Consider the following 26225-nt stretch of genomic DNA (forward strand, 5'->3'; position numbering starts at 1 on the left):
ATTGTCAAGCTTTTACTCTGAAATAAACACGGATGTTGCCGCTTTCGAACGGCTTTTATTGTAGCGACCGGATGTTGTGTTCGTTTGCTCTTGCCGCGAGCTTGCCGGGCTGCTGACTGACAACAGGTGAGCTGGAGTCCAGCGCCAGACACGTTAAGAGAGAGCTCGAGACATCACGGCGGGATCAACGTTAACCACAGTGATGATGAGAGGCCGCTGACAGACAGGTAGACGGTTTTATTACGTTATTATTACATTTCTCCGTCATTCTCTGCGGTCTTTATCCCAAAACAGAAGGCTGCAGACACACCGCATCATTCCCCACACGAGGGGCTTGCCTGTGTATGTTTCTCTCCTGCACATAGAGATGAACACACGAGCGAAGGAAACGCTCCAAACCATAATCAAATCTATACGTGTGGTGTTAATTGAGTTCATTGATACCAATGGAAGCCTGGGGCTCATAACGTATCTGTAAATGCTCATGGTGCACACATGTTAGACACAATCTAGTGTGTGTGTGTGTGTGTTAAATGTGCACATATAACTCTAAATGATGATGCATTTTATGTCACAAACATGTATTTTAAGTTTCCATAATCTATTTTAATGTACATTCATATTCATGACTTGTTAGTTCGTAACATATAACATGTGAAGCTATGATATATATAAATATATTGTATTTATAATTGGTATTTAATATAGATATAATAGGGTTTTTTGTCAGATTTGAGTCAAATGTGACAGACAGGAAGCCTCAGAGAGCTGTTACACAGCAGGCACACAGTGTTCTGATATGAACAGTGATGTTTAGTCTGAATGCGTGTGTTTAATGTCAGTGCTCTAGTGATTAGGAAGCCAAGGGAGCTGTGGTGTTTCCTTTTCCTCAAGCTGCTTCTTCTTGTTTTGTATATATTGCATACGTTATTGTATAATCTACTTATGCATAGTGACATATGTCTTCATTTTCTTCTTCTGCAACATATTTATTCTAGGATAGGTCACCTTCCTAAAAGTCCAGGCTAACCGGCAGAGGTTGCTTCTCCTCTGGCAGCCGTTAGAATAAACTCCTCACTCTCTTCCCCCGGAGTGATGCCAGGTCACCACCACCACAACAAGCCGCCTAATGTAAACCACTGTAGTTCAGACCAAAGACATCAACGTGAAGTCGCGATTGGATTCTTAATCTGGTGCCACGTCCTTCACTCATTGTGGCGAACGCTGCAGCCACTTGAGCATTTTAACATTTGTTTCCAGCTGACTGAGCAGACGGGATGCGATCGCCACTGTTTTTAATTTACAGCCGGGCCGTCTTTTCCTCGGGCTGCAGCAGGAAGACCTGAACTCCTGAACCAGGGCTATCGTCAGACTTTGCAGTCTTCTCTCTGTGCAGCACTGAAGCACATCACAGCAGTAATCTGAGTCAATCTGTGCAAGATCGTATTGATTATGAGCATGAACGGTAACGCGATCGTGATCCCTGATTTGCCCCCCGATAGCCAGCCTCACGCGTCCGATATCAAAGACGGTCAAATAGTAGTTTCTCTTTTAGCACACTGCTAAAGCTAAGCTATGTTGTGACACGTATGTGCAGCAGCCAGGAACTAGACCAACCCTGCAATCCCAGCTAACGTGGTTCTACATTTAGCCTTCTTACTGAGACATCACTGCACCCAGCTCTGACTCCTCTCTCTCTCTCTCTCTCTCTCTCTCTCTCTCTCTCTCTCTCTCTCTCTCTCTCTCTCTCTCTCTCTCTGCTCCTCTCGAATCACCGTCAGTCTCCCTCTATCTTCTCCTCCAGTCCAAGGAGCTCTAGACACCATGTGTTCAGAGAGATTTCCTCACATTGATATTTATCCGTCTGGCTCTACTGTCAACAACAACAGAGCCAAAGAGTTTTTCTTTCTCGTGCCAGCTTGCTCGAAGCCTCATTGTTCTGCAGCACACCTTATTAAGCTGACGTCAGGTCAACACAAGTCAGCTGATAACAGAATCCCGTCCCGCTGCATTCCTCCCCGAACATACCGATTTGATGACGATTGGCCGCTGCCTTCCTGCCTCCTTCATTCCAGACTCGCGGAGTCTTGACTGCAAAGAATCCCGTCATTGTCTCCGGCTTCATGCCGGCGTCTTATTCTCGTGACTCTCGGGGCCTCACAGGAGCACACTGAGACGGCCCGTCTGAGTCCGTGTGTTTGGTTTAAAGCTTTCAAAAGTTAAGTTAGGAAAAACTCAACAGCAACATGTCTTTCAACGATGCCCCAGCTGATCTGCATAATCCACAGATCTTAATCAGACACTCTTATGAGGACTACCTCTGATGTAGAAAGTCGGCGGTCTGATGGATATCTCAGCATCTATTGGATGGTTTGTTAACATCATTTGTGTCCCCCTTGTGATGCATTTTAACTACTTTGGTTGATCTCTACCGACATCATCAACCTGCACAACCTAAGACGTTCCCATCAGCCCACAGTCACACTGTTTGCCAAGCATTAATTAGCAATTGTTAACATGCAAACGTAAGGTTGTTAATCAGGATGTTTCATTGTCTTTAAGAGCAGCATGTTGATGTTAGCATTTAGCACAAAGCACTGTTGTGTCTGAAGCACGGCCTCACACAGCCTGAGGCGTAGCTGCAGAACTCTGAAGTCCGGTTCGGATGCATTTATTAAATGCTTTTAGCGACCCAAGTGAAGTCCTCCTCCATAGTGTTATGACTGTTTAACAAGCATTCACACGGCTGGATGGCTTCAGGGGAAACTCAGTCTTTAATATGAAATGGAAGTGAATGGTGACGCTGTGGTGCTGTGTTAAAGAAGGCCACGCACCTTCTTTCATTGTTCTGTTTAATTGTTTCAGATAAACTGCACCCATACATCTTCTATTTCCGGCTGAAGAAATCCAAAGGAGTGAGCTGTAAACCTCCTTTTGTTACCTTCCTCCAGACAATCCAGACATTCCCCTTTGCAATTTGGACGAGGATGGGACGTCCCGCGGTGCTTTTGTTTCCTGTGAGAGGAAAACTTCAATCACCTCAACGCCCCGTCTTCATTGGTCCGTGCAGCGTTCCATGAAACCTCTCGAGGTTGTCGTCCGATTGGTTCCTCACTCCACTGTGAAGTCCTGTCGGCCAATCAGCACGCGCCTGGGTGAGTGCCACTTCCTCTTCCCACCAGCTGCTGCAGTCAATCAGCTTATTCAGCAGCATGAGTGTGTGTATGTGTGTGTGTGTGTGTGTGTGTGTGTGTGTGGTCACCCTTTCCTCCCCCCTCCCCTCTTTTTCCTCTCACAAAATAACCGGCCCACCCTCCTTTCCACTCCCATCCCCCCCCTTTCCTCACACACTTACACACTCTGTTTTCCTCTCTCACACGCACACACACACTCTCCTGAATATACACTCACACACTCGTGCCACATGAGGCTCAGCAGCAGCCTGCTGTGTGTGAGTCAGTGGAGAAAGTTACACCAGTGTGTGTGTGTGTGTGTGTGTGTTAATGCAGCAGCGTCTCCTCTGCAGCAGATTTCTACTTGAGTTGGGACAGAGCACAACACCACGGACACAGAGAGAGAGAGAGAGAGAGAGAGAGAGAGGTTCACCACAGCTGAATCCAGGACTCTGCACAAGGTAATGATAGCCTGAGCTCATGTAACTGTTTCACCGTGATGCACGACGCCGTCGTCAGGATGGGGGAGAGTTTTCTGCGGTTGGGGGTTCTGCTTGTGGGCAGCAGACGTCTCAGCCTGGAGCTCTTGTTTTTATGGGATGTAAAGAAAGTTCCTGCAGTCAGGCTGTGACTTCACTTTAGCACCGTCGTGGTTTAGAAAGGTAATATTATGACGCTCGTATGAATACTTTACTTTTAGAGTTCTAAAACGTGTTTTTCTACAAGCTACTTAAAATTTAAAAAAAATATCTTAATTGTTAGATTATGTCTTAACTCAAGCAGCCTAAAAGTTTAGAACTCGCACAATTCAGATTTAATAGAGGAACAATCTGAGCAAGCAGCTGTTCGATGCCAGCTTTTAGTACAGTGTTGATTATTGCTGCAGATGGACTTCTGTCAGTACTAATACATATACTGTGTACTACTAATGCAGTACTGAAGTTTGACACAGAGGCTCTCGTGGTTATCCCCAACTCTGGGGCACCATATGCTGCTAAACCCCTCAAGCCTTTGTTGGAGGGAGAAGATAAATCTGTGGATTAGATCAAAATGAAGGACTTTAATAGCATTAAAGTGGTGGACACCTAAAAAAAATACAATGCAGTCCAGTCAGTCAAGCCATACAGATAATAAAAAAGAATAAATGTTTTGGTGCGGAGCATTTCTATAACAAGCACCTCTCACTGTAACCAGTTACAAATCAACAAAGCTACAAAATACGGCCTTCAGTAACGGTGCAACGTGTTCATAGATAGTTGTACTATCTAACTAACGGTGGTCAGACGCTATAATTTAATCACGAGTCAGAAATGAAACTGTCGTTAAGAGTCCGTCCTTCAACACACACACACACACACACACACACACAGGCTGCTCAGCTGAACCACGTCATGGCTAATTGTCCCAGCGGTGGCAGCATTAGTCGCTCTGTAAGCAGCCTGCCAGCCTCCCCGGTGGGCCAACACGTGGCGTTCCGGCTCAGAGGGTCCGTGACAATACAACCCCCCCCTCTGTGTTTGTGGGAAGTCAACAGCATAAACAAAGCAATCACATCTGCTGCTCTCTGCGGGGTTTGTGGAATTCATCTTGATGTGAGATGATTGATACGAGTGCGTGTCACGTCCCAAGTGCTCAACCCCCGAAATACCGATCAGGAATGTTTCCTTATCTGCCTTGAAAATCGAGGAAGTTTCATGTGGACGAAATATATCCGGCAGCAGATGATCGGGGAACCGTGTCTCCAAATGTTCCTTCACTTCTGTGGTCGGGGGAATAACTTGAAATAGAGTTTTTATGACGATAACTTTTTTCATACTACATACATGTTGTTTTTGATACTCCATTGATTGCAGACAAATATGTCCATAAACTGAAAAAGTTTTAATTTAATACTAAATCTCTTAAACAGCGGAGTTGTTTCATCTTTTGATTTAGACTGACCTGAGGAGTCTCTTCAAGTCCCTGCAATCTTTATGGACTTTTTAAAAGTATGTTTTTCTTGATATGTTCGATGCCAAAGCGGCTCCTTTACATCAGGTTGTGTGAGGACATGTGTGTGTGCCGACTTCTGCACATATAACAACAATAAACCTGGTTTACTGCAAGACTGTACAACCAGGCCAGGAACACACTGATGAAGGAGATCAGGGTAGCAAAGAGGAGCTACACTGGAAAGCTGGAAAACAGGTTTTCAGCCAACGACCCCTCGTCAGTGTGGAGAGGCCTGCAGGTACTCACCAACTGCAGGAGACCCCCCCCCACCGAGGAGAACCACCAACTGGCTGACGACCTGAATGTGTTCTTAAACAACCACCTACACCCCCTGCCTCCTCCTCACCTCTCCCAACCGACCCCCCACCGGCACCGAGGATCTGTGAGGATGTGAGTCGGCTCTTCCACAGACAGAAGATCAGGAAGGCTCCGGGCCCAGACGCTGTGTGTCCCCCCCCTCCTGCCTCAAAGTCTGTGCTGACCAGCCGTCCCCCATCTTCACGCAGATCTCCAAAATTAAATGACTACAGGCCTGACGTCTGTGGTCATGAAATCCTTTGACAGACTGGTGTTGACCCACCTGAAGGACATCACAGGGCCCCTGCTGGACCCCCTGCAGTTTGCCCACCGTGCAAACAGGTTCGGTGGATGATGCAGTCAACATGGGACTGCACCACATGCTGCAACACCTCGACTCCCCAGGGACCTATGCAAGGGCTCTGTTTGTGGACTTCAGCTCAGCAACACCATCATCCCGGAGATACTTCAACCGGCTCACTGTGCCGGCCTCCACCTGTCAACGGATCACTAACGTCCTGACAGACGGGATGCAGCAGGTGAGGCTGGGAAAGATCACACCCAGCAGAGGTGGTACTTCCTGCGCCAGCTCAGGAAGTTCAACCTGCCTCCGGAGCAGCTGATCCTGTTCTACTCCACTATCATCCAGCCTGTTCTCTGCTCCTCCATCACTGTGTGGTTTGGATCGGACAGGAACAGACTACAACGGACTGTCAGGTCTGCAGAGAGGATCATTGGTTCCAGCCTGCCCTCCATCCTGGACTTGTACACCTCCAGAGTCAGGAAACGGGCTGGAAAGATCACTTTATGTTCATATATATATATATATATATATATATATATATACTTTGGGATACATACATAGTCGTTAAACGTTTATACTTACATCTGTTCTACTTTTTCTTGTTTATTTGTATATTCTTTGTTTGTACGTTGAGAGCAAAGTGAAAACCGGAGTCAAAGTCAAAATAACTCTTTGATAACAGACATAAATAACTCATGTCTGTGTCATGCAGTGTTATTGTACATCTGGTCCACACTGGAACGAGGACATTTGACACCATGCAGCGCTCGTCCTTCACAGGACAGTCAGAGAGTCAATAACGGGGGAAACATAAGAAGGATGTGCTTCACAGTGGGAAAAAACAACAATGGGTTCATCTTTTTTCCATTTACCGTACTGAACACGTTATACTCTATGCTGCTGAGTATCAAAAAATGCTTTCATAGTATTTAAAAGATGCATAACAGTGACTATAAATAAGATACAGAACATGAAAACCCAGATCGTCTAAAGAGTGTTTTCTCTCTTTGACAGCGATCTCCAACATGGAGGTCCCCAGGAGGCCTCAGCCCTCCTCCTTCACACTGGCTCTCCCTAAACCGGCCTCGTCCGCTCCGTCGCCCCTCGGAGCCGCAGAGAAGGTCGCCGACGAAGACCCGAGGGAGGAGAAGCTCCAGGAGAGCGACGATGGAGCCGCAGAGGGAGACGAGTTCGGAGAGGAGACGTTCGGCACCGAGGAGGAGCTCAACGTGTTCGCCGTCGAGGCGTCGGCCGAGACCTCCGAACCCGTTTATATGAACACCTCCGCCCCGGAAATAAACGTGAGACTTTCCTCTCAGGATAGTTTCTCAGAGGAGAGCTCGATGTCAGAGGAGCGGATGGCCGCGGAGGCAGAAGAGGCCAAAAAGAAGTGCGAAGAGGAGGAAGCGGCGGCTAAGGAGAGGGCCGCCCAGAGACAGATGCTGGCCCTCGACGAGCTGGTCCAGTCCGAGAGGAATTACCTCCGACTGCTGCAGCTGAGCACTGTGACCATCAGGAGCAACCTGCAGAAACTACAGGTACGAACCAAGTCTTAGTGGAGATTAAGTTAATACGACTGATTAGGGCTGCAAAAAACTGTTTGATTGGTTTATTTAGTTGGCCAAGAGGCCATTTTTAAAGACTTTTCTTTCATTAAATAATAAGTTATACGTCTCAAAGTGGCAGCAGCTCGAAAGCCTTTTTTGCTTCACAATGTGTAAATGTTTCCACGGTGCTCCGTCACAGTATTTAAAGGCTGTATTTACGGGATTCACAGCATGTAATCATACAGCAGCAGACAGCCACTGAGCAGAGCATGAAGTCTGTCCTGTCATCGACCACCACATGACCTCAAAGGTGCGTTTGAGTCCTACTGCTGCTCGTACAGGCTAGAAACTGCAAGTTGTATTAAAAGATTTAAAAGACTTTTGATGGGGCCTTTTTAATTAACATGTAATCCCCACATGTTGAGTCGGTCCTGCAGCCCCGAGGCCGCTCTGTGGTTTATTGTCGTTACGGCTTTTCATTACTTGTCTGAGGTATTGCTTATTAACCGCTAAATAATCATTTATTATCGCGGCGGGATGATGAGATGAGGCCTCGTTAAACATAATGGAATCAGGCTTTATGGGCCGGAAGGACTGAGCATGAAAATGATGAGGAACCGAGGGAACGGGAGATGAAGGGGAAAGAGCACGAAATAGAAATCAAAAGGAGGAGTGGAAGGGCTAAACTATGGGCTGCTGACGTGTTCAGGGAGATGAACTGGTGAATCCAGGAACAGCTGATGAGATAGACATTAAAGATGGAGGTGTGTCCATGTTATGTGCCGTAGTCCAATGTGTGGAAATGAAACGGTGTTAGAAATACAAGTTACATGACGGCTGGAGGAGGAACAGACGGAGAGAAGTAGAATAGATATGTGAGTGAATGGGGCCTTTGTGAGAGAGGAGAGATGCTGGTTTGTTTTCTGTGCAGATTGTTCAGTGTTTTCCGGCCGTGCCCACCACGAGCATCTCATTAGAACAGAGACAAAACAAAACGGCCCTTCATCAGCTCCGCGTCACACACAATCATACGCTGCACAAGATAGACATTTCATTTAGAATAAATGTGGATATTTCTTTTTTTTATATATATTTCTAGTTCCCACAATGAATCACATATGGACCAGTTAAATAGAAGAAACTGACAACATGTCCTCTCGGTGGTTCTGGTATTGAAATGAGGACTCAAAGATGGTGGATTCAGGCTTCATGGGGTGCAAAGATCAAGCTGTGGATGATGAGGAAAGAGGGGAGGGCTTAAATGTTTAGCCCAGGGGAGACGACGTTTGTAGAGGCAAATGATTGTGTCTTCATATTTAATAATATCTCCTCCTTTGTGTCTGCCCGTCCACCACAGCCTCCTCCAGCCAGCCTGGACAGCATGTTCCTCTACGTCGAGGATGTGATGGACGTGTCCAGTCGACTCCTCAGCCTGCTGGACCAGAAGCAGGTTCAGCCCGGAGACCCTCACTTCCTGAAGACACTCTGTGAGGAATCACTCTCTCACTTGTTTATTTCCTGACAACATGAGCGTGTTCAGTGGTGGGAAGATAGCTGCTGGTTTCACAGAGGTTTTGCTCTTCTGAGATCAGTGGCTTTTGATCACACTTGTTGACAGGAAACAGATAAAAACCTTCACACGTCTTTGTTATCAGAGGTGGTTTTCACGCTGATACATTCACACCAAAGGTCTCTGCATGCGGTGACGGTGCAGTCAAAGTTGGAGTTTACATCCATGTCTGTCCAAATTTTATTTGATCCTATTAGACATTATAAATTCATGTGTAATGAGGTCCCAGTGACCTTTCACCACCAAATTTTCAACTTTCCATACAGTCTAATTTGAGTCTTTATTCGTATCTAATATGTCTGAGGTAACCTGGACAAAATCAAACCTGACACACGTGTTCATAATAAGTAGGTGGTATTGTCAATTTGAGGGTGCAGAAGCCAAAAATACAGAAATTTCAACTTTTTAATACAGGTGCAAGTAGAAAGTGGTGATCTGGAAGGAAGAGAATGTGTTGATTAAATTAGTCTGCATGATGACAATGACGCCACTGAAGTGGACGATAAGAGTGTTCGTCACACAGTCTGTGGTTCTTTCTATCAGTCACTGACAGCATGGATTGTGTTTCACGTCTTTCTTATTTGCAATAATCAGTTTATTAAATGAAGAGTACAAGTCATTTGCTTAAGATAGAATATTTATTTTAAGCTCCGTTAGCGTGTTGAAGTTTGTACTTCTTTGTAAATAAGCAGGCGTATGTTCTGCCTCCCTGACAGGTGACTCGTTCCTCAGCCTCTCCTCGGACATCGAGGTGGCCTATAGGGAATACCTGGCCAACTACAACCAGGTGACGGTGCTGGAGAACAGCTACAGGCAGAAGGAGGCGCTCTGGAACGACATCGTCGGAGTCATCAAGACCTCGGCGTGGGTTTTACTGTTTGCTTCACACGTATATATTTGGCTGCAAACACGAGATGACATCTGGATAAACAAATAGACTCTTAACGTGTCGTTGATTTCGATCTCCAGGCCCGAAATAAACGCCACCTCTCTGAGTTTCTTCCTGGTGATGCCGGTGCAGCGCATCGCCCGCTACCCGCTCCTCCTGCAGACCATCCAGAAACACACGGACGGAACCCACCCGGCCTACGCACTTCTGGAGCAGACCGCCCACACCTCCATCGCCCTGAACTGTCGCATCAATGAGTACAAACGCTTCAGAGAAGTCGGTGAGGCTATTATCATGTATTCTAGATTATTATACGTCTAAAGTCAAGCATTCAATCCCCCCTGTGGCACAACAGAGAGAGAGCAGTGGTGCTTCTTTCACATTAACTTTCCCTCTTTCTGTGATCGTAGCTGACAAATACAAGAAGACAGAGACTCTGACCATGAAGGACAAGATCAACCGCCTCAACACCCACAGCATCGCCAAGAAGACGGCGCGGCTCAGCCAGCACATCAAACACGAGACTGGAATAGTACCTAAGGTAGGATACACAAGTGTGATGGCACCGGTTTAAATATCAACCGCCCTGCTGAAGCGTCCTTGAGCAGCACGAGGAACACGTTAGGTTTCATGGTGCTTTGGGCCTGAAGGTAACTCATCCAGGCCTCTGAGGAATAGATAATCTTCCAGTAGACACCCTCCCTCCAGCTGCAGTGGTTGATGATTAATCTGTGCCTTACCTGCAGGGACAGTGTATTATATGACCTGTTATTGAAGCTGCTGTTTGCTCTGGCCTGCTACACCCGTCATTCCAGCTCTGATCAAGCATCCTCACATGTCTCCTGTGGCCTCCATTTTTTCACATTTCTCATCGCAGGTGCGTTGTATGTAGAACATAAAGGAATCACACTGCAGGAAAATAACTTCTGTGCATGCATTCAGTCATTGAAAGCTATTTGCTTTAACTCTGTGATATAAAAACAAGAACTGCCTCGACCTCGGAGGACAGGATGGGTTAGTAGCACCTTTCACGTTGAATGATGAACGTTGTAAAGCTCAGAAGGAGAACATTAACCGGCGATGTGTCTAGAAATCATCATGACAAAATGCACCCGTGTTCCATAACTGCACTTTTTACGGGTTTGATAAAAGGGAAATAATAAAAGTTGAATCGTAGCTTCCTAAACTACGTTCTGATGCAGCAGCTAAAGATAGAAAGCCGACATCTTGCAACAAAAGTAAATAAAACGCATAAAGAGAATATCTTCTGTCTGCAGTATTTACTGTATGTAAGCATTTAATATAAAATCTAATAAAATATGCTTCTTTGAACATTAAAATCACGAGTAATCCATGGTATACAAATGTGTGTCTCCCTGCCGTGTCGTTCTCCAGCTGGTGGACGAGGAGTTTGACGTGCTGGAAGGTTTCTTTTATGTTCTGGAGCACGGGATCCTGGAGCTCCTTGAGAACGTGGAGACGTACCTGTACCACCTTCAGGTAGGCTGCATTTGTTCAATTGACGCTAACTCGTGGATAGTTACTTCATCTGAGGCTTCTCGCCTGATACAGAATGAGGTACAACCCGGAGTCTGTCCACAGGTCTAATGTACGCTACATTTAGACGGGTGCACCGGCCCATCCCGAGACTTGAGCAGGAGACTTCCTGGTCACCAGAGGAGAAGTGGAATAAGTGGAACATAACTGGATATTTATTCTTGAACATGTCGCCATGTGTTGCTGAGTCACACTGTGCAAACTCAGAGGCCCCTGAGGTCAAAACACACGAGTTTCTGTGTACCTTCCACTCTAAAATGAGCCCAGCTTGAAGCAGCTTTTTCCTCTTTCTATTCCCAACCAACAAGGATCAGCACTGTATCCTCCTCTTTTATTTTCCTACTCCTATAACACCCGTTCTTTTGTTGTCCTCTTGCTGTAATTATTGACAATCAAGAGACCCGAGCAGGGTTTGACAGCTCCTCCTTCTTCTTTGTTGGTGTGCAGCGCTTCCTGTCCTGCAAAACAGAGGAGTTTGACCTGGACATGGACGGAGAGAAGGACCCTATTTGTTACAAGGAGATCACGACCGCGCTCAGACAGTGGATTCTGCCTACATTTGTGAGTCTACCCGCCTAATTAAACCTGTAGAAAGTATCTGTCTGACGATAACCATCATCAACATGTCCAATGCAGGAGAAGAGGATGAGGACGTTGATCCACAAGCCGCTGTGTGCCCTCCGTGACCTCCTGGTGGGCCCGAGGAACCTGATCAGGAAAAGGCTGGACAAGCTGCTCGACTACGAGTTGATCGAAGCCAAATCCAACCTGAGCTACGAGGAGCAGGCTGTGGCCAACACGTACAGGTAGAGAGAGGGAGGAGAGAGAGAGAGAGAGAGAGAGAGAGAGAGAGAGAGAGAGATCGTTTTTAAATTACAGGCTGGACTTCCACCGTGGTTTTGTTCTTTTTATTTGTCTGATTTTTAAGCATCTTTTTTTAGTTCGACCACCAGTTTCGTCATACGGTTGAAGTAGAGTGTGATCCACTTTAATTGTAATTTTCCGTTTACAGCTGTTGATCATACGCAGTTGATCTTTTTTGACTCGAGTCAGACGCCGGCTCTATTTCTACAGCCTCCTCCTGTGACTGATCACAGTCTATCTGATCACACCCTGACGTTAAGATGAGGGTGAACCCGATTAAATGAAAGGAATAAACAATAGTTAAATCCAAATGTACATGTTGCTCCTCTCCTCCTCTCCTCACAGGACAATCAACACGTTGCTCCTCAATGAGCTTCCCCAGTTTAACGGCTTGGCGCTGCAGATGATCTGGAGCATGCTGGGAACGTTCAGCTGTCTGCACAAAGACCTCGCCTCCGACATGGAGCAGCTGTTCCAGAGCTTCGCCCAGCAGGTGATCTCTCACGCGCATGATGTTTTATCCACACGGATCAAGATGAGACTTTTCAAAATGTTTAAATCGAAAAACCCTTCGGTTTAATTTTTTTTCCTTCCCAGCTCCCTCACAGCTCTCTCAACCGCAGTGCATTCTGGGAGTGGGCAGAGTGTGCCGTGCTGGAAGGTGCGAGGAGGCTGGAGACTCTGTGTCGAAGTGTGGAGGACACGCTCAACGCTCCCGCCGCCCAGGTGGGTACAGATGGAGCTGAGATACCTGATGTGTCACAGTGTGCTTTGTTGGCTTGTTGAACAGGAATGCTGGGTAATTTACTTCATTAACCCTCTGAAACCCAGACACGGTGATCGACGGGCCGTAAAAGAACAATATCATCAAGACGACAGTCAGCCCAATAAACGCGTTAGAGGACGTGTCATTGGACACCTGAGCTCCGTAATAACACGACAACAGGTGCATCAAACATTTGATCTGCTTAATAGGCATTGACGTGTTACACAACACTACATGTTCCAAAATAGAACGATGTCACAGAAGGTGAAGCACAAAATGTCCCAAGAGACGCCAACGATCTGTGCAAAAGTTACTCAACATCTGCAGTTAGGAAGTTCAACCTAACCTTTATAGACCTCTTACATTGGAGCAATTTTACCAACTGCACACCAGCAGGTAGCTTCTGAAAGAGACCGTAATCTTTCAAATACACATTGAATCACGGAGTATGCATGAGTAGCAGGAGTCAAAAAGCTTTATCTGCAACTGTGCAGAAGTACAGTCTTCAAACAGATTGAATAGACATGCAGAGCAAGCACAGCATTCAAATATTGATTTAGATTTGAATGAATGGTTTAAACCAAGTCAGCATTGTGACTCTAGGAACACTTTGGCATTGATGGTCCCCGGAGGATGAACCCTAATGACACTGATCTCCTGACTTCTCATCTAGCACCACCAGCAGATCAGTTCATGACTCTAGAATAGCAGCAGTGTCGTGTTTGTTGAGAGGACAATGAATGTCATCAGGTCTTTATTATGTCACTATTACTCATTTGGTTTCTTGTAGTCATTTAGCGAAACACATTTCTTGAACACATGCGGCCTGTGTTACCTGCTCGACTAGATGTCCTGAATGAGTCGCATTCTTTAAGCCCACAGAATCAACAGGTTGCTTCGTCATGTCATCATTGCTTTGAGGTTTATTCTAATAATAACCTCGGTGTGGACGTCTGTCAAACATGTTGTACGAGATGAAGAATGGGCCGAGTCATCGCAGCGATTCATATCTGCAGCTTTACGTCACTCACAACAACACATCAGTCACAGATGAGAAGATTCTGACTCACATATCCAGCGACGGGAAACGTTGAATGGTTCCTCTAAGAGGACGTTACTCAGCCTGCTGCCTCGAACTGTCTCATATGATTCATTTTCAAACCATAATGTCAACAAGAGCTCATTTAAAAGAGTACGCAAACAGCAGGATCTGTTAAATGAGATACATCTGCTAAATTGGGGCTTTCTGTATTAGAGGCTGAGCATTACTACATTGACCATTTTCTGTTCTGCTCAGGCTTCTCCTCCTCTTCGCCTTCGTCAGGGCTATTTAAATCTATTCACTCTACATTCTCTTTCTCCTCCATGTTTTTTTTTATCCGGTCAGCCTCTGAGTCCATCGTCTCAGCGCCGTCTGAAGCAGCTGACCGATAAGCACGGTTCTGGAAAGATCTACCAGGTGGCGGCGACGGTGGTGGGCAGCCGGGACCTGGACCTGAACCTGGCCAGAGGAGAGCTGGTGGCCATCATCAGCGAGGCGGACACCCGCGGAGACAAACGGAGATGGCTGGTCGACGCAGGAGGTAAGAACCAACGCGGTGCTACTGGTTCAAACCTTTTGCTTAATTAGTTTGAGAGTCAGAACCATTAACCAGAGTTTAATTGAATGAGTAGCTGCTAGAAACCAAAGAATAATAGATGCTGCAGATGTTGCTAAAAATAATAATCCAATGCCAGGCCAGCTTTTGTTAAATGTGACTGTTTGCCGCCATCTTGTGGGGGTTACGTGCTACTGCAACTAATCAGATATACACAGGTACAGTTGATTAGTAAACTAGGCACATTGGCAGATAGGTCGCTAATATTAGTTAGTGGACATATTATGAGTTGGAATTGGCTTCAGGAACAGATTTTAGTGTTTTGTTTGATGTTTTATCTAACATTCCAAAAAGGTTACATATGAATTAGGATAAATGCTTTATACTAAGATCTCTAAGTGCTGCTGACTGAATGTTACAGAAGTAGAAAATGAAAACAGTATTTTTGATCATTGATGAAACATTTCGTAATCCTCTCTTGTCAGCTTGGGGCTCTGGAAAAGTGTCCATTCTTATCAATTTTCTGATATTTTTAAATCAAATAATGAATTAATTTACTGAAAAAAATCTGCAGATCAATCCATAGTGAAAATAATTGTGAGTTGCAGCCCCGACATATATAATAACCTTCATCTGTGTATGTTGCACGCAGGCAGACGAGGGTACGCTCCTTCCTCGAAGCTGATTCGCTATCACCAGCCATCAGACGACCCGCCTCCTTCTCCACACCTGATGCTGCCTGAGGGCATGACGGGAATCAGACGACACTCCTACACCCCAGAGAGCCGGCCGCTGACGGTCATGAGCCAGCCCTGCTTCCAGGTGATTGATTGATTGATTGAATGTACCTAAATGACGTAAACTTGACTCTCGCGACACATAATCCTGCCTGTGCTGCCTAACTCTGCATATTAATGAGGCATATTCATGGTTTAACATTAATATTTTCTTACTAATGTAACAATCTGCTTATGTTATGACCTCATTAGTGAAATAGACTCGTATACTTGAACGGCCTTCCATGATAATTAGCTTTGCTTTTAACAAGCGGCAACATCTGGTACTGAAAAGTGAAGTGTCTTAAACCTGCATTCTCTCTAGTGTCCACCAGGGGGCGACTCCTCTGGTTGTATAGAAGTCTATGAGAAAATGACTCTACTTCTCTCTTGATTTATTACCTCAGTAAACATTGTAAACATGAGTTTATGGTCTCAATCTCTAGTTTCAAGTCTTCTTCAATACAGCATGATGTTCATTTAGTAAATGATGGTCCATTTAGAGTCAAACAGACCATAAAGCAGGGGATGCTTTAGGGTGGGGCTACACGGTGATTGACAGGTCTCTACTACACGGTTGTCCAGTCTGGGAGTTGTTTTCATCTTAAAGCTTTAACCCTTTCACAGTGCGTTCAATTGTACTCAACTCCACCTTCTCGTGTCACGTCTGGTTGCATAAAAACAAAGATGGCAACGTCCAAAATGCCAAACTCCAGGCTTCAAAACATCAGTCCACAAACCAATGGGTGACGTCACAGTGACTACATCAACCTCTTACACACAGTCCATGGCTGTAACCTGGACCTCAGCTTGTTCCTAAATTATCTGACATCAGACTCCAAACTCTGTGTGTGTGTGTGTTTATGTGTGTTTGTGTGTGTGTGTGTGTGTGTGTGTATCTAAAGCTTGTAACTTATCGATGTGACCGCGCTCTGCGGCAGAAGCATCAATCTGTCAAATGTCTGATGTGTGTGTGTGTTTGTGTGCACACATGTGTGTATGTGAGAGAGAGAATCCCTGCATGGTCAGCCATGTGTGTTCCCATATCTGTAAGAGGCCACACTGGCGTGTGTGTGTGTGTGTGTGTGTGTGTGTGTGTGTGTGTGTGTGTGTGTGTGTGTGTGTGTGTGTGTGTGTGTGTGTGTGTGTGTGTGTGTGTGTGTGTGTGTGTGTGTGTGTGTGTGTGTGTGTGTGTGTGTGTGTGTGTGTGTGTGTGTTATTAATGGAAAGGTCCATAATTGGCTGTTTAACCTTGTAAATGGGTCACTGTGTGAAGGGTTGAAGTTAATTTATACCGTGCTGCAAGCTGAGATAGAGCGTGTTTGTGTGTGTGTGTGTGTGCGTGTGTGTGTGTGTGTGTGTGTGTGTGTTGTGGGAATGATTTACATGTGCAGCACATGCCAGTGTGAGAGGGGAGTGTCGGGGCTTGTAAATTTGTGATGGTTTATGTGGTTGTGTACACGGGAGGGAGGGAGATTTAGGTGAGTGATGCGTCCGGCATCTTGTGTGTGTGTGTGTGTGTGTGTGTGTGTGTGTCCTGGTACGTGTGTCTTTGTGAGGACCACTTTGAGCTTTAGACCTTCACAGTGAGGACATGATCACTTCTTCAAAAGCCTGTATGAGGGTTCAGACCTGGTCCTCAGGTGTAGGACAGAATTAGGTTTAGGCCAGGGTAAAGGTTGGGGTGAGGCATTCAGTTGTGGTGTTAAAATGTGTAATGTGTAAAACCACCTGCTCCAAAGAAATAGAGCCCATCATCTGACCTCTAGGACTCGGCCCATACAATCTAAGGTAGCTCTACTCTCGGCGAAGCAGCCTCTCGGCCGCCGGGACGACGACATTTTCCTGTTTGGATTTAATCCAACAAACAAAGAAACACGGACCGTGGACGTATTGTTGACGAGGACAGACTGGACGCTACACTGACTCACTATCGCCTCTAGAGGAACAAGCGGTATTACAAGACAGGACGGGTCGGGGCTACCTCGGGGCTAGCTGGTTAGCATGCTAAACTCGGCAGATATCTGCAACACAACACATGGACGTCTTTGACATAACGTAAACACTGTAACCCCTTCACATTCTGGTGATAATGTTGGTTCATGTGTAAATGTTTTAAACTGAAAATCTGTCCAGATCTTACACATTGCACCTTTAGGGTTAGGTTAAGAGACTAGAGAGTGCATTACTTCAATGTGTGTGTGTGTGTGTGTGTGTGTGTGTGAGATATGCCTCCATACTGCCCGTTAAAGTGAGTAATTGCTCCAGTGACCTTTATAAAGGCGTTTTTTCACGCCTCCTCCTCCCAACGTTCATCCCTCATGACCCTGAGTCTGCTCGTATACAAAACACACACACACACACACACACACACACACACACACACACACACCGGCAGGCTCTGTCTGCACTGTTCCAGATGCATCTTTTCTCTCCTTTCTGCTCTTCTATCCACTCTAAAATATAAGTTTTCAAAAATCTATACCGCTCTTTTGTTAGCGGTTGAGGAAACTAGAGATGATGCATCACTGTCAACCTTTAAAGAGCAGCAGCAGCAGCATTGAGGTGCCAAATTCATCTTGACTGCAACTTCCTCTGTGATCTGTGACAGAGAGAGAGTATAACAAACAATAATATTAACTTCTGCAGACACGCAGGCAGACTCGGTTAACTGTCTTTCTCTCACGTTTGTGGCGCCTCCATGTTGCCGTGTCCATTTATTAACACTGAACGGCGCCGTTGAGCTACACCGCGCTCCTCTCAACTCTTTATTTCATTTCCATCAGACACACAGCTGCAGCGAGTGTTCAGCCGACGGCCGTGGCCACTTTGCTTTATTTTCACCTCCTCGTCTCTGCCCAAGCAAAATGCTAATTAAATGCTAATTGGTGTAGACCGTCAGGGCAGAGCTAATATCGTAGCTGAGAGGTGAGCGAAGGTAAAGGGTTTGTTAATGACACCGAGCAGCCGGCTAAACTCGGCTATTAGCGCTGCTGCAGCACTCTGTCACTCCGACATGGGCCTCATTAGGGAGCCTTCGTTCTGTGTGTGTGTGTGTGTGTGTGTGTGTGTGTGTGGTGATGAGATGGGATTTGTCAAGATATAACTAGTGGGTTTAACCTTTTTAAGAGAATGTTCCAAATATGTGTGGGTGTGTGTGTGTGCGCTCGTACCTGTGCACATGTATCTGACGTCACGCTCATCTCTTGAAGTGGTGTGTGCCCTTAATTGGGGATCCAAACCGAGTCCCGTCATGCTGGGTTTCTGAGTTTGATCCGATGTTTATATTTACTTAAATGTTGATGGAATATGTATCTGACACATTGAAATAACAGACGTCGACCTACTTAATCTGACTTAAGTCTCTGCATGATAAATTACAACTTTAGGCTTGCTAACAAGCTAGCATTTGCATTGAGCCCAAATCAGAGCTCAGCATAACTGAGACTATTATAACTTGGCATAGCTGACTTTTACTGTTGTTTTTATAACGCGTCATCCCTCTCTTCCAGGTGCTGGCGGCGTATAACTTCACAGCGAGAGGAAACCACGAGGTTTCTCTCCGGGCCGGCGAGCCAGTTCGCGTCCTGGAGCCCCACGACAAACGAGGGAACCCCGAGTGGAGCCTGGTGGAGTCGAGAGGTGGGAAGAGAGGCTACGTGCCCTCCAACTACCTCACGATCACGCCTATGGGGGCCGGGCCACCCGGCACATACCAGCCCCACTGCTAGGAGGGAAGGAAAGGAAGCATGTAGAGTACGACGGAGGATTCACCCGATACCGTCTCCAGAAAGCTGACAGCAGTAGTTGTTGTAACGCACCTGCTTCTCAGACAGTAGCCTGATTCCACATCGCGACTTTAAATGTAAAATATAATCGCTTGATGGCGACAAGAGTCGGAGCTAAAAAGCTAAATTGCGTTGATTGTTCCCGCTTATCTTCGGACTTAAGCTAGACTCACTTCCTGTGCAAAAAGGAAAGTAAAAGTCGTCAAATTATTTATAATGTAGCTCAGAATCACACAAAGTGGCCTCAAAGGGCTTCACATCATAGAACGGCTTCTATCCTGAGACTCTTGATTGAATGAAGTAATGTCGTCACTGTTTACCAGTGAGGGCTCATCAGCCGGCTCTTCTTAGTGTTCACAGCGAACGCAGAGGGAACTTTTCGCGTGGCGCGATTACGTGCAAATAACGGGATGTGGAATTTGCTTAATATTTGCGTGAATACATGTCGCAGAAACTCAATGTGTCTAAATGTCTATGTATAAAGCATAGACTGTCTGGTATTAATAGTAACGGCGCTGCCATATTCATACAGCCCAGCACTGATCGATCCAAACTCCGTTCAGATAACAAAGCGTTTTAAAAGTCGTTTGCTTGTCGTCTTGCGGTCAAAGCTGACGAAGCACGCATCAGACTTTTATCAAGTCGGCATTATTAGTTTACGTCGGCATCCTTTTTTTATCCGTTTATATAAGTGGAGATGACAAAAACGCTAGAAAGCCACTGATGTAGTGTAACGCTAGCACGTGTGCGACAGAAGGCCCTCGCACATTTGCACCGTTGTGGCGTTTCGATGTGGAAAGTTAAACCTGCGAAACAATCTGAAAAACGCTCGTGGGGCGAGGATTACCTTTCATACGTCAACAGAGCTTTAAGATCGCTCTGCTTCACTGTGGACGTGATGAACTATATGTGGAACACTGGAAAGAATGAAGGAAGCTACAGCCCCGGTGCTGGTTAGCTACAGATGCTTTGCTCTGCACCTTAAGGCTGAAGGACGATCTTCCATCACGGGTGACAGCTGACCTCTGATGGAAGAGATATCCCATGATCCTCTGTGGGACAAAAAAGGGACACTTGAATTGAAAAGGATAGCGTGCATGTTCTCATTAGTCCGTGTTTTAGCGAGCTAAAAGCAACACACGAAGAGCAAACTGTGTGTGTGTGTGTGTGTGTGTGTGTTGAGTCTCCTCCTCCTCACCTGGAGGTAGGAGCAGTATTGTATGGAGACTGACAGGTACACGGCGCTCTCATCATCTCAGACTGTGTAATGTGATGTAAATGTGAAATGTCTCCAGGGCCGAGCAGGAGAGATGAGGGGGGAGGGAGGGGAGGGAGGGGAGGGAGGGAAGGGAGGGGATGTAAATGTGAAAGAGTCGGAGCGACTATGGGAAAAAAGGATGTGAGAGAAAAGTTCCTCTTCCGACCTTCACTCCGTGTCACCGCTTTGCTTCTCTCAGCTCCTCGTGCAGCAAGAGGCTGAGTTGCTCCGTGAGGGGGTTTTTTTTGGGCTTAGAAAGGTTTTTATCGATATATCTAAAATAGTACAGACGAGGACTGAAGCATATTTAATGCACACCTGATGATGTGCGACTGTGGAAGCATTTAGCTACAGCAGGATTTAAGCTGTTTTTGTTGGTTTTAGAGACATTCTGTACTGAAACAAACATTTTCTTTCTGTACATTTAACTTTTAAAGTGCAACATCCCGTGACAATCTTATCTCTTTAGATCAAATCATTCGTTTATTCTGTACGTTGCATGTATTTACAGCTAGAGATCTGGATGTCAGCCGTCTCACCGCGTTGGATCTAGAATTAACGCCTCACGGTCGTATAACGCAGTCGAGTTCACACGCACGTCTGCCCAAAATCACTTCATCACTTCATTTGAATTCTTCAGTTCTGGCCCAAAATGTCTTTTGTGAGGTCGTAGTGATTTTAAACATCATGATCATGATGCTACATAATGCCTCCTTTATTCCAAAACAATGGATTAAACCCAATGTGAAGAGCTTATGCAGCAAAACTGTGTAACCCAACATAAAAAACATCACTAAGATCAAAACGGGCATCTAAAAATATTTCCCTGTTTAGTCACTAAATTGGTATTTAAAATAAAGACACGGTCAATTTATTGTAGTTGCCAGACGGTGTCAACATGAATAATAATTTTCCTGCTTTAAGAGCAGAATTTGAATCTCTTTTCAAGGATGAAGCGACTTCTAAATCTGTAAATTTGTAAATAACCTTTATTATTAGATTTTTCGGTGTCTGCTTGACAGTGACTGCAGAAGACGTTTTCCTGAAAGAGTCGTGTTTTGCATAAACTGGATCGGCTGTATAGTGCAGCATCAGCTAGCAGAGGGAGGGAGCTGCTCAGCTGGAGCTGAGCTGCTCCAGCATTCGTCTGAATGTCAGGACGGAGCAGAGCAGCGGGAGGGCCGGGGAGAGAGTGTGTGAGATGTCACTAATATACCGAGATACCAAATGTCCTCCGGGGTTAGCACGAGGAAGAAAAATCCCCCGACACGAGCGCGTTGTACCTGCTTTCACCGCTTCACAGGCCAGTTCAGGGGGAAAGGAACTATTCGCCATTAAATGTTGATAACAATAGCTTTTAACGCTGCATTTTTAGCCCCAACTCTGGAAGTTTTTCTCTGTTGGAAAAACATCCGTTTATGATACTTACACATTTTGTTTATTAACATAATCTTCACAGATCAACACCACTTTTATGATTGTTGGAGCGTGAGCACAATCACTAGAAAACAAAAGCTAAAGTTCGGCTTTAAAAGACTTACACCACGAGTCTCATTTAGACACTTTAAAGTAACTTTCATAAGACACTTGGACACTTAAACATTCACCAGAGGGGTATTTCCTGACGTGTTTGATATCATAGAACAACACGTTTAAATGTCTTTATCTTGGGTTCACCACAGACCAAAACCACATTTAAAAATAACACGACTTTGAGACGAGGGAACCAGAAGTGCTAACATGCCGTCTCTGGGTTTTTCGGGCTTCTTAAACTGCAGCACTCTATTCCACCTCTTTGGTATTTAGTGTTAATCCTCATTAATGACAAACGAACTGGGAAGAAGCTGCTTTTCGATGCTCCCTTCAATTTAGAATCTTATCATTTTTCTTTTTCACCGAGAAAACTCAACTTTTTCAAAACATTGAGAGCCGTTCAAATACGAGCGAGTACACGAAGTAAAGGGTGGATTATCCCATTCAAATTCAAATGTAGGTTACGTTAACTTGTCCTTCCAGGTGTGTTGATGTTCTACAGACTTGTGTGTGTCAAGGAGTCGTTTTACAGCCACTAGAGGGAGCCGGAGACCTGAGTGAGAGCCAGTGTGTGTGCGTCAGTGTGACTGAGAAGTGCTTGTGTTACTTTACCTTTGTCAGTATTAGAGCTGCACATTGTGTTCATATGGCTCAGTTCACGTGTGCTTTTTTAATTGTTTTTTTTAATTAACCTGCTGTCAAACATCATGTGAAGAGTAACATGTTTAACCTGCTGAATATCTGGTTTTGCAGTCTGTACAGCATTTCGGTTAACTTTGTTTTGTTCAGTAACTGACTTGTTTTAACTTATTTATCTACCGCAGAGCTGCCTAACCATAAATCATGAAGTCTTTGAAGTTTTGCCAAAGTTGTGAAATTGAACTCTCTCACACACACACACACACACACGTATTCACACAGCAGATGGGAGTGTCCGCGGTGCAGCAGCGGTACCTGTCAGGGCAGCTGTGAACTGACTGTGCGGCTTCAATAAAACTAAACAGAAACCTGCTCCGTGTCCTCGTGTCACCGCACATCAATATCAAAGTATTTAGACGTTAACGACCGCACCGGGATTATTGTTCGTAGATCAGATCAGGTCTAGTTTCCCTCTGTGACTAGCGATTACTTTCACTATTGGTAATGTTGGAACTCACAGTTCAGGACGTGGACCTCGGGGTCCACTGTAGTAAGATACTGCTCGTAATCAATAATGTCAGAAAATATTGAAAAATGTGTACATGTGGTATAAAGCCTGGATGTACCTACCGGCAAGCTACTCGTTAATTCCCCTGATGTCTTTTAGACAATCTGAAGAATCCAATGTGATGTCTTACAATTGCTTATTTTGGCCAAAAACCCTAAAAACCCAAACAACGATATGAAACTTAGAAAGTAGCAAATCCTCACATTTACCAAGCTGCAACCATCGCTGTCCAGTGATTTAAGTGTTTCTATTCTTCTTCACGTCGATACACGATAAATATACAGTGGAGTCACGTCTACCAGAGCAGAGGTAACGTGAGGTAACGTGAGTAACGAGAGGTAACGTGAGTAACGAGAGGTAACGTGAGTAACGAGAGGTAACGTGAGTAATGTGAGTAACGAGAGGTAACGTGAGGTAACGTGAGTAATGTGAGTAACGAGAGGTAACGTGAGGTAACGTGAGTAACGTGAGTAACGAGAGGTAACGTGAGGTAACGTGAGTAATGTGAGTAACGAGAGGTAACGTGAGGTAACGTGAGTAATGTGAGTAACGAGAGGTAACGTGAGGTAACGTGAGTAACGTGAGTAACGAGAGGTAACGTGAGGTAACGTGAGTAACGAGAGGTAACGTGAGTAACGTGAGTAACGAGAGGTAACGTGAGTAACGAGAGGTAACGTGAGTAACGAGAGGTAACGAGAGGTAACGTGAGTAACGTGAGTAACGAGAGGTAACGTGAGTAACGAGAGGTAACGTGAGTAACGTGAGTAACGAGAGGTAACGTGAGTAACGAGAGGTAACGTGAGTAACGAGAGGTAACGAGAGGTAACGTGAGGTAACGTGAGGTAACGTGAGGTAACGTGAGTAACGTGAGTAGCGAGAGGTAACGTGAGTAACGTGAGGTAACGAGAGGTAACGTGAGGTAACGCCGCTCTGCACTGCTCTCATACAGCTGTTACTCTCCGGTTCCCTCCTCAGGTAAACACTTGCGCTGTTGCCGTTGTTTGCGCTGTTAGCAACGTTAGCGATGAGCAACGTTAGCTATGAGCAACGTTAGCGATGAGCAACGTTAGCGATGAGCAACGTTAGCGATGAGCCACTGGCTACAACTGAAACTATGTTAAAGCAATGATTATACGTAACCTAGATATACAAAAAAAAACGTAATCTTTTTACCTCGTTTGGTCAGGTCTATTGACCCTAAAATCAAAAAAACTGGTGCCTTATGGGTTGGCTACTCCGTAGAACAAGTCTGTTTTCCAAACAATAGTCAGGTGATGAACATTGAGACCAGTTAACTTCCTGGTCATCGTTCCTCTTCTCCATACTGGACTTTAGATCCCTTCATGACTCCAGTATCGGTTTTAGTTCTGTGCAAAAACTACAATCCAAGCTGACGAGGCCTCAAAGTTCAAACCACTTTAGTAAAAAAGATTCTTTCATTTTCTACATAAAACTCTTTTGGATATCCATCTATTTTCCTCCCAGACACAACTCGCCGGTCGCTAGTTTGAGTGCCACACTGACCACCACCGTCGTGGTGCCCTTAAGCAAGGCACAGAAACCCACAGCTGAGCAGTTTACTAGTTTCCTGGCAGATTCCTGCAGCCGGATGGTGTTTGCAGAGTAAACACGTCTCCTCGCTGCAGGTCTCTCCCTCTGCAGAGAGACCCGGCCTGCTGCCCGAAACGGTTGGATTCTTTACCGAGCAGCTGTCACTACATCATCCGCAAGCTAATCGGAAAATAAATCTGGTGTTTACTTCAGTGTCTCCTCTTCTTCCTGGCTTTGTTCACCTCCCTTCCCTCCAACTCTTCATCTCATTCCTGAGATTGATTCGGCAGTTTCAACGTCGCAGCTCAACTCGACTCCCTTTCATTATTTCTCATCACAGAGTTATATAATAAAACAAAATCTTCAATTCCACCTTATAGTCATTTTGTTTTCTCCGGCGCGGCGGATGTGAGTTTGACCCGCTCACGGCAGGTACCTTATTTCATCTCCACACACACACACACACACACACAGCGGTGCAGCGGAGTGCAAAATGAATGCACAATAGAAAAGCTGCAGCGAGTGCACACAAACACACATTTATATGCTGTTAGAGCTTTGTTTTGTTTTTTGTTTCGGGATGAGTTCAGCACCGTTCACCTGCTGTGTGAATGTAAAGCAGCTCGGCGGCAAATGTTTCCCAGATAAGTCAAAATGGAGGAAAACTGCTGTGACGGTATTTATTATATTCCCCCCTCCACACAAACACACACACACACACACACACCTGGTTTGTGCTTTCAGCTGGATTGTTCTCTCGTTCAGCCACAGGTGCCCCGATGAGTTGTTTTGGGGTCATTTAACATCAGTTTTGTTTACTTCTTGGCAGACTTCATTTGAGTTCATTGATAAAGAGGCGAGTAAAGAAATGCTAAATGGGGAAAGTTAGACAAAGAACTCCCAGTATTGATTCAGACTGACAAGAGAGGAAAAACACAAGTTGACAAGTATTAATGACGTGAAAACACAAACAGGAGGGGATGAAACCGACCCAGTGTTTCCCCTCTGTGAGCTGCTTCTCTGGGTTTTTTGAGAAACAACACGACTTCCAGGAGTTCGGATCGCTACAAGAAGTTTTTACTGACAAAAACACTGATCGTGTCGTCCGTTTTCAGAGCGTTGCGTCTTGAAAACAGGGCGGTTCTGTGTGTGTTCTGATCTTTTGTGTCCTTTTTGTTTTGTTTTTAGGCCAAACTGATTCAGATACTCTTCATCTTCTGTACAAGCCTCAGTAACCAACTTCATCCCAAAACCCAGGAGAGGGACAACGCTGGAAGCATTCTGGTTTTCCTTTGTAGTCCGGGTAGTGTTGACCGATTTCGTCTGAGCGGGCTTTGGTTTCATGCAGGCAGCAACTCTTCGGAAGTGTCTTAAATCCTGCATTCTCTCTCTAACTAGCAGGGGGCGACTCCTCCGGTTGCAAAAAGAAGTCCGATTGTATAGAAGTCTATGAGAACGTTACATCTTCAGGGGAGCCTGAATGCTGAATGCCTGATGCTGTAATAATCTGAAAATGGAGCAGCTGAGCTTTCTCATAACCTTAGACACATATTCA

The 26225-nt window shown here is 45.4% G+C and overlaps 1 protein-coding gene across 1 annotated transcript; it reads left to right on the forward strand.

The window, feature by feature from the left end:
• The first annotated feature begins 157 nt into the window (after window positions 1–157).
• Window positions 158–20416, forward strand: arhgef37 (Rho guanine nucleotide exchange factor (GEF) 37). Its single transcript, XM_079167462.1, has 16 exons — window positions 158–227; window positions 2952–3155; window positions 3530–3634; window positions 6781–7304; window positions 8671–8800; window positions 9600–9747; window positions 9853–10052; window positions 10183–10313; window positions 11168–11272; window positions 11777–11890; window positions 11966–12135; window positions 12539–12686; window positions 12791–12919; window positions 14347–14542; window positions 15210–15379; window positions 18846–20416. The coding sequence occupies exons 4-16, from the start codon at window positions 6792–6794 to the stop codon at window positions 19062–19064; spliced, it is 2373 nt and encodes a 790-aa protein (XP_079023588.1). The 5' UTR covers window positions 158–227; window positions 2952–3155; window positions 3530–3634; window positions 6781–6791; the 3' UTR covers window positions 19065–20416.
• Window positions 20417–26225: the final 5809 nt, after the last annotated feature.

This window comes from Pholis gunnellus, assembly GCF_910591455.1.
Source record: "Pholis gunnellus genome assembly, chromosome: 10".
NCBI classification, from domain to species: domain Eukaryota; kingdom Metazoa; phylum Chordata; class Actinopteri; order Perciformes; family Pholidae; genus Pholis; species Pholis gunnellus.